Source organism: Molothrus ater, chromosome 9 (assembly GCF_012460135.2).
Source record: "Molothrus ater isolate BHLD 08-10-18 breed brown headed cowbird chromosome 9, BPBGC_Mater_1.1, whole genome shotgun sequence".
Lineage (NCBI taxonomy): Eukaryota > Metazoa > Chordata > Aves > Passeriformes > Icteridae > Molothrus > Molothrus ater.
The window spans coordinates 4,065,699-4,079,307 of NC_050486.2; the positions used below are offsets into that span (position 1 = coordinate 4,065,699).

General features: G+C 43.6%; 1 protein-coding gene across 6 annotated transcripts in view; it reads right to left on the bottom strand.

The window, feature by feature from the left end:
* RASAL2 (RAS protein activator like 2) overlaps positions 1–13,609 on the bottom strand; it is a 127,670-nt gene that overhangs the window by 69,542 nt on the left and 44,519 nt on the right. For all 6 annotated transcript variants that reach the window (XM_054515739.1, XM_054515736.1, XM_054515740.1 and 3 more), the window contains exon 3: positions 5,371–5,494. In XM_054515739.1, coding sequence (XP_054371714.1) covers positions 5,371–5,494 — 124 coding nt within the window. The remainder of the gene's footprint in view (positions 1–5,370; positions 5,495–13,609) is intronic.

Sequence of the window (13,609 nt, forward strand, 5' to 3'; positions counted from 1 at the left end):
AAGATCCCCAACCACTCAGTGAGGCTTGCTAAATGACATGATAAAGGGAACTGGCAATAAGGAATCTGATTCTCCTGTGTCTGCAGAGAGGAGGATGGGAGTCTCTCGCAGGTACACACAAACAGGCTCGTGCAAGACCAGCTTGGGCAAACCCAGAGAGCTGCAAACATGTCAAGTCAGCACATCTGAACCCATCTTCCTGCCAGAGATACTGCCAAACACACCCTCAGTGTGAGGGCTAAACCCAAGCCCTGTTTTGTATCCCTGCCATGCACAACAGTTGGCAGTAGATGGGTATTTTGCACATGGCAGCAGGGTGAAAAAGCAGACAGGGCTACTGGGAAAATTACTGCACCAAGACACATCATAGGTCCCTACAGATGAGATACAGGGAGCTGTGAAGTACATTTTTGCATCCCTGCTTTCTACCAGATATTCTTTTTGGCCAAGCTGAGTGGTGGAAGGGGAAGGACAGCCCTCTTCTTGGCACACAGTTTTCTCAGAAGTTACAGGGCTTCCATTATATCAAATTCCTTCATATCTCCTAAATAAATCTTTGCTGAACATAAAAACCTTTCCTGAGTGTAAAAACTGGTGCATTGCAGATTCTTCCATTGAGCAGGTCACAAACAATCCATTTTGTTCCAATACAAGCTGTCTCCCTCTCCCCACCTCTAAAACTAGTAACCCTTTCCAGGTATTTATCTTAGCTGTTACTGCACAAGGATCTTAATTATGTGGTGAGCACAGAGTAAATATATTTTTTCTTTCATCACAAATACTCATTCCAGCTGGAATATACAGAAAGCAAAGCTCAGCTTTTATAGTTTTAGTTGTAAACAACTTTGTCTTAGAAAAAGAAGTTATTAAAATCACCCCAGAAATCTTTTTGGCTCTTTTCTGCTCTCTCCTGCCAGGTTTTTACCTGAAGGAAGAGCATGGGCTGGGTATTGGAGCAATCCTCCCCAGGCAGGAGGGCTCAGCAGAGACTTGCAGGAGCTGTTCTAAGAGGCACACAGCATGCAGCAGTGAAACCAGATGCTGCTTAACTCATCTTCTGATGCTCACTCCAATTCCAAAGCCTCTGGATTTTTAGGAGAGTAGAGAGGCAGGATTTCTGCCCAGCTAACTGCTCACCTGGTAGCAATGCAATTTAGGTCTGGCATCAAAACAGATCAGAGCTTCATTCTCAATGCTAGTGACTCGGGGTGAGGACAAAACCAAAATTTGCAAGGGGCACCTTCATCTCTGACCTCCTTTCACCAACCCTTTTTCAAGAGATGCATATTCAGACTGAGAAAAAGCAGGGTTAACTTGTTTCAACAAGTGAAACAGTCTTTTTTTATTCTTCTTGGATTATTTCACCTCCAAATATAAAAAGATTTATTTGCATCACTACTAGCTTTTCCAAGCATCAGAGAATCTCAAAAACTCTCGCTGATGAGGCTCTTTCCTAATACTTGAAAATTTAAAAAAACAACAGCAACAAAACCAGACCCCAAAGCCTTTCCTCACTTTCAATTCCTCCTGATATTTTCACATATTCAGGCAAAAAAAAATCTCTTATTAATGCCACAAAGCTGCCAGAATCCAAACTTTTGCTGTGTAGTCTCCTTAACAACTCTCATTTAGAGTGAGCAGGTGGCAAGAAGGAAGCAGAGCAAGAAAGAAGACAATTATTTTGGGAAAGGAAGTGGTAACTGCTACTAGCCTGTCAAACAGCATGAATGGTGAAAATCTGAATCATGCTTTTACTGTATGAATGGGCTAATTCCAACACACTGCTATAAACAACAATCCTCTAAAAGGAAGTAATCTCCCTAACAGGAAAAAATACACCTGTTAGAAAAAGAGCAGGATCTGAAGCAGAAATCAGGCAAAACAGAGATGGGCCAGCTTGAGTTCCTCTTCCTGTGACATTTAGGTGCTGGTCTCCAGGGCCTGCATCACACTTTGTGACAGAATTACCCCATTGCAAATAACACTTGAAAGAAGGTTAGAGGCTGTCAAGCTGGAGTTAAGAAGAAATTACAGCTCCATTTTTAGCTTTCTTGAATGGAGGCTCCTCTGAGTAAGTGCTGCCAAGATGAAATCCTAGCAAGCAAATGACATATTTAGAGTGTGCCTGTTCACTCACAGAGGTATTACTACAACGACAGGGATTATGCACCAAGGAAATTTCAGGGCATATATTTAATGGATGGCTTGCTGACACCACCCAGGCTACAGTGTATCTTCCAGACAGGAATTAAAAATCTCAGCATTAGCAACAACCTCTGCCCTGGCCTGCAAGCAGAGGGCAAGTTTCTAAGCTAGCTGCAGATGCTGAGTGCCTCTGGAGTTAGAGTTTTTAAATGATCTTATTAGCTTTCAGTGTTTAAACAAGTCACTTTATATCTTGTCCTTTTTTTTTCCTGTGCTGCCCCTCTGGCCCTCGTTTGAGGGTGACCACAGCGGTTTGTGCTGCTCAGAAGGGATGGCTCAGCTGCTCCTCTGGCAGCTGCTGAACCATCACAAATTACAGCTTGCTGTACAGAAGTATGTGGAAATTGGTGTCTATCTTAGTACAAGGGACTGTAACCACAGTGGTGCAGCAGCTGCCTCCCAAACAGCTGAGCCAACCCTGCAGCAAGGGGGAAAATGAAAGACACTGAGAGAATGACTTCAGCAGCCCTTGGGTGAAGCACACTTGACTGAGTGCTGAACTTTGGGGAGCTACACATTTCTTGCTTCCATTTCTCAGATGTAACGTGGGTAGTTTGTCTCCCACACACTTCCTAGGAATGGTGCCACATGGATGTGTGCATAATTCTGTAAAGAATGCCACAGAAATCTGCAGAATGGGTGCTACAGCTGATGATGCAAAGCCCTTGAATAACACGCACTGTTCCACTTGCTCCAGTAACAAAAAGACTCTCATACAAGTTCTAACTTTATTGCTACCAATGAAAAAGAGCCCCATCACCTTATCCCTCCTTTTTGATTTTTAAGAAATAAATCTATTAATTAGTAAATCACAAGAGAGCAAATGCCTTCACCTCTGCACTAGAGCCAATCCTAAGGAGCTCTTGTGCAAGGAGTAATTTCAGATATCACTGTCAGATGCACGGCCTGCAGTTACCATGTTATCCACATGCTTCCCTGGGACAAGCTTGATATTCTTATCAGCTCTGCATAGCAATTTCTCTACCAGATACTGTAGCTGCCTCTGCTGTGCCTTTCAGCTTTTGGTGTCCATTCCAAAGCTATTTTAGTGCAGTTGTTATCTGTACTGCTTGTGATACGTCCTGGCTGCCACCATCTGCTTCTTTCTCTGTATAAAGATGTGCAATGGTTCCCTTCACTAATGTGTCCTCTGGCTCAACATCTTGACATAAAGCTATTCCCACTGCTTGCTATCAACCCACTTTTTTCATTAGCAGGAATTCTGTAATCCTGACAAGAGACATTTTTAACCAGGATGTGAGAACAAAGGGACTACCTAGGGCACTGCAGTCTGAGATTATATATGACCTTCCCCCCACTCTCATCCATACTCACAGAAAGGGCATTGCTCAATTTTCCCCTTCCCACTGCATGTCCAGTTCCTTTACCCACACACTCTGTGACATCTGTATTCACTACAGTTGTAGCTCTCACATGTATCTTGTACTTTTAATATATTCTTGTCAGGCATATATCAAATAACACACTACAAGATGCCACTTGCATCTGAAACTAAAGCAAGATACACAGCAAGGCAGATACCAAATAGCAGAGTCATCCATTCTCTGTGGCCTTCAAGGAAAATCAAGAATGTTACAAGGTTCCATATAAAAACATAACACTGGGGTTTCCAGCTATTGAGATACTCAGAGAAGTCTAGAAAATCCACTCATTTTTGCACATGGTATAGAAGAAGGAATTTAAATCTTAATTTTTTAAAGGTCTTTCTAGCTTGTGAAGCTATAAATCATATTCACTGCCTAGTGCAGACTGGCTGCAATACAATTCTTTATTCCCCTCACTAGCCATATACCTGGAGTAAGTATTTTGCCTACAACACTATGTAAAGATGATTAATACCAGGTTTAGTTCCAAACAAGAACGAACATTTATTCATCTGGCAAAACAAAATGATCATTTAGAGGTGTATTTGAAACTCCACAAACAAATCCAATCAGGGCACTTTTCATGTCACTCATCTCAAAGAATTTTGCGGTTTTTCCTCCTAAATCCCCAACTCTGCCCTGTTTATTTTCAGACTTCCAATCCGTAATCTAAGAAATAAAAAAAGAACCTTATCTACCTTCCTCAAATGAGGAAGAGTTAAACAGTGCTATTGACAAGTACAAATAAATAAGCAATATAATTCAATGTATTAATTAACTGTCTACAAGGGTGGGATTTTCCTTACTTGTGTGCAATATACTCACAAAATAAAATACTTAGTAAAAAAAAAAACAAACAAAACAAAACAGCCGAGGCTGTGAAATGAAAAATACCTTATCTGCTCTTTACCTTGGATAGCAGCTATCAAGGCTCCTTTACTATTTACAGATCCATGTTCATTCCTCATAGCTCAGTCTCCCAGGAGTGACATTTTTCACAGCTGAACCAGGGAAGAACTGCTGCTAAGTCTCACCAGCCTATGCAAAGGAAAAGCTTCTTGCATAGGCTGGGAAGAGAAAGAAGAGCTCATTTCAAGAGTGTGGTTGCTGCCTCTTCCTTCTTTTCTGGGAAGAGCTGGAATGGTGTTCTTTATGCAGCCACAGGTGGGGTGAAAAACACAGGGAACTGGGCCAGACCTGGACTTGGGGAACCACTGCAACTTTGCCTGTCATTTTTAATACTTTTCTTATGCTTTGCTTAAATTTCAACGTGTATAATTATAGCCAACAGCAGGCAGATGGCTGCTTCTTTTAGGAACAGCACCCTGAACAGGTAAGCTAGAGAAAAACCTGTTATTGGGTGCTTGTTGTGAAAACACGAAGCCAAGGAAATTCCAGAGGTGAGGTAAAACACAACCAGCTACCAGTTCTAAACCAGCAGGAACCACTTAGAGCCATCCACAAGAGCTGCATTCCCACTGACCCGCATCCAGCAGCTCTCACCTCTAAATCCCAGGGCTGCCTAGTGAGTTTAAAAACACAGCCACAAAGCTGCCCATGTGTCAGCATCCCATAACCATCCCCCTGATATCTGGATAAATCCTGGCGCTTGGCAGTCGCTTTGCTGGAGGCATTTTACACACAACGCCTGGGCTGTGCGACCTCTGCATCCCGCGGTGGTACCCGCCTGGCCAGGCTGCTCTGGCAGGTGCTGCCCTCTGAGAGCTCGCAGCTCCCGTGATACATTTATTTATTTCTTGCCTTCCCGTGGTTCTCTTACCTAGTTGGGCGGCCCCCTCTGCCGGGTACTCGGGGAACTGGCCCTCCGAGGGGACGCTGACCGTGCGGCGCAGGCAGCGCCCGCGGGAGGCATCCTGCGGCTCCTGGATCCCTTCTGCAGGCACCTGCGGAAAAACCAACAGCTGAAACCTCGGCACCAGCCCACCCTGTTAATATGCCATCTTGATAGGGGACTGTCACTGCCAAGTTTTCTGAAAAATCCTCTTTGCCCAGGATTTCTTCTCCTGGGAAGCTGAGAAGCCTCAGAGAAGAATAAAAACAATAATTATCTGATTGCTTCTCCTGTGTTTTGCTGCTTTGGAATGTGGTCTGGAGATTGTTATCCAACAGGTGGTTGTTTGATTGGTTTTATGTGAATTGTTTTGACTTAATGACCAATCACCATCAGCTGTGTCAGGACTCTGAAGCAGTCACGAGTTTTCATTATCATTCTTTTATAACCTTCTGCCTGTATCCTTTCTCTAGTCTTTAGTATAGTTTCAGTACAGTATATAGAATCAAATTCTGAATTCCTCCTTCATCCTTGGAGCCCTGAAAATACCACAGGGGACTTAATTTTCTCCTCATCTGCTAATAGCTCTCAGGCATAGTGTGGCATTTGTGGCCTTAAGACAAAATTCCAGAGGTTCCCTGGGAAAGTGTGGTGGCAGAGGGCACACTCAGCCCAGCGATGGCCACGAGCAGCTGCCAGCATCCTCTGACCCCAACTAACAAAGCCCTCCTGCCTTTCCAAACTGCTTCCCCAGTGCCAGACCATGGCTGCTTCCAGAAGCTGCTGCTCAGATGGCTCCAGGCAAAACTTGGAGAAAATAAAACTTGTGCCGGCTACCTGGTGCACTCCGGCACTGCACAGGCACTCCCAGGCTGCAGGGAGCCTCACCCTGAGCAGCAAACTCAAGGCTATGGCCCAGCAGGTCCTGCCATGCTCAGGTGGTAACTGAGCTCAGGATTGGAGAACCACTGGTTCACCAATTGGTGAATTTGTGCTTCACCACCATTGGTGAATTTGTGGTTGCTCCAGCCCAGAGAGACCTGCAGCCACCTGCAGCACGCAGGCAACGGCACCGCTCAGTGCTGGCCACCATAGCCTCTCTGTTGGTTGCCACCACACCTTCTGGTGCTTGTTTCCATGCCTGGAACCTATGGCTGGGCAGGGCTCTCCCCTGAACCTTCCACAGCTGGAAGGAACCTCAGGGACGAGGGAGATTCAGCACCCAGGGGCTGTGGGGAGGCACAAAACATCTGAGTGTACTTTTGATGAGGGCTTTGGTTCCAGCAGTACATGTAGCATGGCACTTTCTTTTCATGTGGCTACATAACACACAGCTGGCACCTAAAGAAATAGAAGCCCCTGTCCTATTTCCTGTGCTGCTTCTCCTTTCATATCTTCCATCAATTCTGAAAAATGAGTATTAATAGCAAACAAAAAGCTATCATTCATTTGCACTGAAGGTTGTAAAAGACCTCAGAGATACTGCATTTTTTAGGCTGGACACTACAATGGCTCTCAAAACCATTTCTGGCATTTCCTGATTTCTAAGCACTTAACATTCTCTTAAGGTCATTTTTAATGCTATTTATTACTATCCCAGTCTGTTTGTCTCCTTCAAACAGTGCCCATTTTTGAAAACAAGTTTCCCAAACTCCTGGTGCTTATTCTGATCAGACTATTGTCTCCTCTGGTGATTTTTACAGCTGTATAAGCTCTGTGCAAAAGCACATTGGTAAGTTAACCAGAGACCAATTTTGTTAGTTTATGCCACATTTGTTCAATCAAATTCAGGTATTAAATTTTTGGTTCTCATCTGGAGGTTCCATTTAGTCTTACTCCCTTCTAAACATTCTCCTGATCCTCTGCCTCTCCTGATTTTCCTGATTTTCTTCAGAGAATTTTTTGGTGGGATGCTGAGAGCCAGATTTCCAGATCAGCTATCACCAGTCACACCCCACACCTGCTTCAGCAGCCCTTAAAGCCCTGCCCCACTCCTGTCACAGTGAACTCACTGCACCTACACCCACCTGCTTGCTCTAGACCAATACAGCTACTGCAGCATTTATTTCCCCACTAAAGTAACTCAAAAAGATTCCCTTAAGTCTGACTTGAAAATGCTTTGTTATTTACAGTAAAACTCCTCCATTTATATTGACAAAAAGAACCAACATAGTCTCCATTTATATTGACAAAAAGAACCAACTCCAAGACTGCAGGACCAGTATTTATTGCTTAGCATGAGACCAGCCTGCTCTAAAAAAAAAATAAAATAGAGATTTGTGAACATGTAAAATGAGCTTGGCTCAGCAGCTCTGCATCCCTTGGGACTGGACACATTTTAAACAGTTTTATAAAGTGTTCTGTGCTCAGACAAATGGATTCATGGATGGGGAGACACCAAGACACAAGGAAGTGCACAAATAAATACCATGTGAAAACCAAGGTAGACATCTGCCACCTTCCCAACACTCCTGTAGCCCCTGCCATTCCAGCAGGCACTTCAGCAAAGGATTGAAGGGAATGACACAGCCTTGAAGAGTCAGGACTCTAATGGTGATTCAGTCTTTCAGCTCTTTTTTTTTCCCCCATCCAGCTTTATCCTCTTCTTTCCCTGCCGAGACTTCACCACCCTGGGAATTCTCTGAGCCTGAGCTGACATGCTGAAGCTGCTGGTTCAGGACTGGGGTCTGAGCAGTGTTAACTCTGAGAAAAAGGGACACAGGGACAGTCCTGATGCTGAGCATTTCAGCAACCTTAACAATTTTCATCACAGGTCATGTTTTCATGGAAATTTCACAATTTAACAAGGATGGGTTCAGAGCTCAGACTCTAAATCCGTGAACACCATCCCAGCTCACCTGCCACTGAACATACTTTTTAAGTATAAAAAGTCTGTATTGGGGATTTCTAACAGTTTGATGATGAGGAGATTTCAGAAGAAATAGGAGCAAGAGCTTTCCAAGCATTAATGCCTCTTATAGGCAAACTAAGATAGTCTCTTTTTAAAAAAGCAGATTAAAAAAATGTCTTCATTGCAGGTAACATTTTTCCAGATTGGAAAGAGTGGTTCAAGACAAACTTGAGAATTTGCAGACTCTTCTGATTTAACAGTCAGCAAGTTTGGAATCATGTCAAAACCATTAAATAATGCATTTTAATTTCTACCTTCCTTCAGAAAGTTTGAAGCTAGCTAAAATTCTGACACGGAAATCCACTTTAAAAATGTTGACAGCAAACATTTCTCTGGGCTTTTGGAAATTAAATCATTAAATTTGCTTGGGAATTAAGGCAAATCTTACCTTATGGCTGGGTTCAGCCTTAACAAACTCTTATTTACAGGTGAAACATGTTTGCTGTAAGACCCCCAACCTGACAAATCCTTTGAGGAGGGCAGTGAGATCTGGGAAGAGCTTCCCCATGGGCCCCATGCAGCAGTGTTTGCTCCCTTGGGATCACCACTGTCACACCACTACTGGTGTCAGTCACAGGAGATGGAAGAGTAGGAAAATACCTCCCAGGTGTGCTGCTGCTGCTGGCCTCTGTCACCAGCACCAGTGAGCAGCAGATCTTGTCACAGTGCATGTAGGTCTTTGCTATCCTTTGCCCTTGATTAAAACCATCTCTAAATCCAAGAAGAAAGATGAGGTTTGGGTGCAGGGAGGGGAAAAAGGAGAGTCTAACACAGTGAAAAGTGTTGTTCATCTTCATTTCCAAGTGAACACAAGACAAACATTTTGCAGGACTGCAGCCAAGTTGCTGACAAAGCCCAGCTGAAAAGCAGCCCAGAGCCAGGTGCAGCCATTTGTCACATGCCTCCAAGTGGAAGTGCTGTGCACAGGGTTGTGTGTCTGGAACCACTCTTCATGAACACTCATTCCCTTTCCTTGTTTCAAATGGCTCTGATTTTACAGACATGCCTACTTGTTGGTACCCAAGAAATTCCCTGGCTGCCCTGGAGGACTCAAGCCCCTACCCAGGGGGATCAGAGACCTTGGCACAGAGCCCAAGACCTCTGTGCCTTTGATTTAGCCCTTGGAAAAAACAATTACCAACCTTATATGAAGAATTACAAGCCATGAAAGTTTAAGTAGAATGATAGTGAATTTATCAGAGGGTGAAAAAATAGATTTTTGGGGTTTTTAGCATGGGGGTTCAGGGGACAAGATGGAGGAATCTGGGCGTGTTATGTCTTTCTCCTTCTTCTTCTTGGCCTCCATCTTTTGGGTGATGTTGGCACTTTCAGATTGGTTTAGAGTAGAAGCTCACTGTCTAACATAGGTGATAGGTATTGGAAAGTAATTGTAAATATTGTACACGTGGTTTTTGTATAAAAAGATAACACTGCCCCAGGGGCAGGCAGAGTGCCTGGACTGTCTTGCTGAACGGAACTTGGCTGGACAGGAGAAAAAATTTTATAGATAAGGAACAATAAACAACCTTGAGAACGAGAACTGAAGAGCTCTGACTCCTTCTTCGAGTGCTGGACTGGGAAAAGAGACTTTCTAACACAACTTGGGGTCACTGTGAGCAGCAGAGAACCTGAGACCTGCTGTGCCCTCACAGACCCTCCCACCTGATGGAACAGGTTTCCCAGAGCAGATGACAACATCTACACCTTCCTGACAGGGAAAACTCTTCCTTGTAGAAGAAATACCTGATTTGTATGGGCATCAATCTAGGCCTGTTTTCCTTGTCTTGGAAAATGCTGTTAAATATTATCACACTGTGTAATAATTGCACACCTCCTGTCACTCAGGACTCCTTATTTGCTAACTCATCTCCCATGCTCCTAGAGGGATTAATTTTCATTCTACTTACTTTTTAGGCATTGAACTCTTCCTTTCATTAATAATTTTCATTCTTCAGTCTCACCTATTCTCACTTTATAAAGTTGACAAGGTGTCAAGTAATTAATGTTTTTCTACACTACACAAGGTGATACTGCCAGACTATTTTTGTCTAAGTAATTACAGATATTTTTGGATCAAGTTGCACTTCAAAAGGCCTCTGATTTTCAACCTACTCTTGCACAGCACAAACTTTCTTTTGCATATTCTTCATTCAAACTGCCTTCACAATAAATCCATAGTGGTGGGACACTATGAGAAATGAGTTTTCTCTACTACAATGTTTATTTCTGTAGTGTTCCCTTGGTCTTAAAAATCTGCTGTATTTTTCGCAGGACTAACTGTAAAAACTCCAAATTTAGCATTATAACTGAAACAGTGGAGAATTCTTCCATTTACCTGCTTACATTTTGTATATATTTTTCACTTTCTGACTTGGACACACATGCCTGCGGAAGGATTTTACAAAGCAGTATAAACACACATCTCTGTTCCATTCCAGACTCACATGGGCCAAGCTTCTTGGATTTCATTCCATGAAGTAACAAGCAGATGGACAGAGAATAAAATGAGAGGTTTCAGACTTACACCTTTGAAGTTATGTCAGCCTTGTGATGATGCAAGTGCTCCTAATGCCTTAAGTTTGAGCTTTCTTATGTTCCAGATTCTGTACTGCATTAATATATAACTCTGAACTTCATATAAAAAGTCTTAGCAAGTTCTCTTCACAGTTTAGTTAGACAAAACAGTCCTTTTCCAGCCCCGGAACCAAGGACACCATTGCAGCTTCAGGCCCAAAAAGTTTAAAGAACAAGGAATTGAGGAGAGCAATCTGGGAGGATGGGACTGCATCACCTGGAGCTGGAATTGGACAATCAACCCCAATACGGAAATGGACCAAAACTTATAAAAGTGTGAAAACTCATGACCCATCTTGGGTGTAGCCTCAGCCAGGCACTTGTGCTGCCCAAGGGGTATCCTGTGAAGGCCTTTTTAATAAATACCTATTTTATTCCATAACACTGCCCAGCCTCTGTTCCAGGCAGCCTCTCAAGGCATGCATCACTCCCTCTGGGCTGCAAGGGCACTCTGCTCTTGCCATCTCTTCCTTCTTCCCCCACTGGTGGGTGTCCCTCTGTCCTGAACATGGTTTCTAAGATTCTCCTCAGCAGACTGTGTTCAGAGCAGGAATCTCTCCTGCTTCTGTTCCCTATTGCCTGGTTTGAGTCAACAAAACACTTCCTCCAGCATCACCTTTCCAATAATTTTACTCTGAACATAATCCTCATTTTTTTCTTAAAGTAACCTCCCTCTTCTTTGTTCACCTGGTCTTTGCTTAGGCTCCCTGCACCAGTGGTCCCACCCAGGATCCTTTTATGATTCCCCTTATACAGACTTTTCCATCATCATGCTCTTAACAAGCATCTCACCCCACTGCTGCCTTAGGCCTTTGTGCACTCCTGTTTCTAGATCACATTTCATGGAGCCTCTTTCAACTCTGAATGACTTGCCAAGAAAAATTTAACTGCATTGCCTCTCCTCCCCTTTCTCAGGAAGGCTGCAAAGGGATACTCCTAGTTCAGAAAAACTAGAAGAAAGTGTAAATCCAGAGTACCAGCCCCGTGTCTCTCTCCTGACTGGCAGCTCTACATGTTGTGTGTTTCTGTAAGGGACTGTGTGTCCAGACTCAGAAGCCAGACTAAACCAACCTCTGATTTTCCTACTGAACACTCATGGCTCTGCAAGGAGTTCCTTTTTTTCTTTCATTTCACAGTAGCCACAAATTACTTGAAAATCAGAATGGCAAATCTGACTCCAGCTACAGGCTTCTGAAACAAATCCCATTATCAGCATGTGGAGTCACACCTGCACCAAAGGCATGTCTGCTTGGCCCATCTGCATGCAGCATTTCCCAAAATAAGACATTTCTCATTGTGGTAGTGCAAGAAGATTCCTTTGAAAGAGCACTGCAAGAATTTACACTACTGCTTGCTTTTTTGGGGCTTATTGCTACTCTTAAACCTCAGGCCCTCTATAGCTTTTGTTGAATTTCCTCACCTTCTGACAAAAACCAGTGTATTTAACCATAGAATATAATGTGATCCATTGGACTTCCCACATTTACTCCTCAGGATCTAGTCAAAGGACTCATCTTACCCCCAGCAAAATGCTTTCAGCTGTCTGTGGTAGGGGAAATAAGAGCCCTAAATGCATGATTATCCCTTTCAGGTAGCTATTTGTGATATGAACCAGTGTTGTTTCAATTACATTTCTTAATGAGATGCATCCTTTTGGTCCAGCCATGCTGGAACAGCACTGTTTTAGAAATGATTCTCACATCTCCTTAAGTTTCTTCAGTGTACACTTCAATTCCTCGGGTGTCAGTCCTGTCAGACTAGAAAAGGAATTACATAGTAAATAAATACCATTAAATGGGCCTTCCATTTTGCCTGCTTTTGATCACCTCTCCCACACATCAGCATTAATGCTGTTCCCTTCTAATAACTCAAGTCCTTCTCTAAACCATTTCCTCCCACTCTCCCTATGCAAGGCAATATTTCATTGCAAATAAACCTGAGCACAGCTGACTAATATTTTGTTCCACACCAGAAACAGGTCTCACTGTCAGGCTGTAACAGCCATACAAAAAAGCTTCAAAAGAATCAAGAAAAAACACAAACATTGGGGTCATCCATAGGAAACTATGGAATTAGACTAAAAGTCATGGATAAAAAGCCTTCACTTTTCTCTACCTTTATGCCTGCACTGCCATACAGAGGCAGCTTTACACACCTGTGGTGGCTTTAACCACCATTAAAAGAAGTGGTAACACAGGAAGACACAGTGGCAGACAAACACAGGCTGCAGAACTCCAGGAGGGGGTTTGCACTTTGGCTGCTGTCACCTCTTCTGTGCCACCAGCACCTGGGCCAGCTGCATTATAACTGTGTGTACCACCCCACTCACACACAGGAGAGCTTAGCTCCCCTTTTCATAGAATGGGAAGGGGCTGGAAGGGACCTTAAAGATCACCTGTTCCAACCCCCTGCCATGGGCAGGGACACCTCCCACTAAACCAGGTTGCTCAAGGCCTTATCCAACTTGGCCTTGAACACCTACAAGGATGGGGCATCCACAACCTCCCTGGGCAGCCTGTTCCAGTGTCTCATCCCTCTGGCAGTAAAGAATTTCTTTTTAAATTCTCTTTTCCCCATTGCATGTGTTTCAAAGGATTTGTGAGTGAAGTAAAGGGGAGAAGAAGAAAGCTGCCTTCTCCTTTTACCAATAAAGGCTGATGCCTTCTGAAGGCTGACCTAGAGCAGAGACTAGACCGAGCTAAAGAATAAGTAGGGATTTATTAAGAGGCCTCAATGGATCCA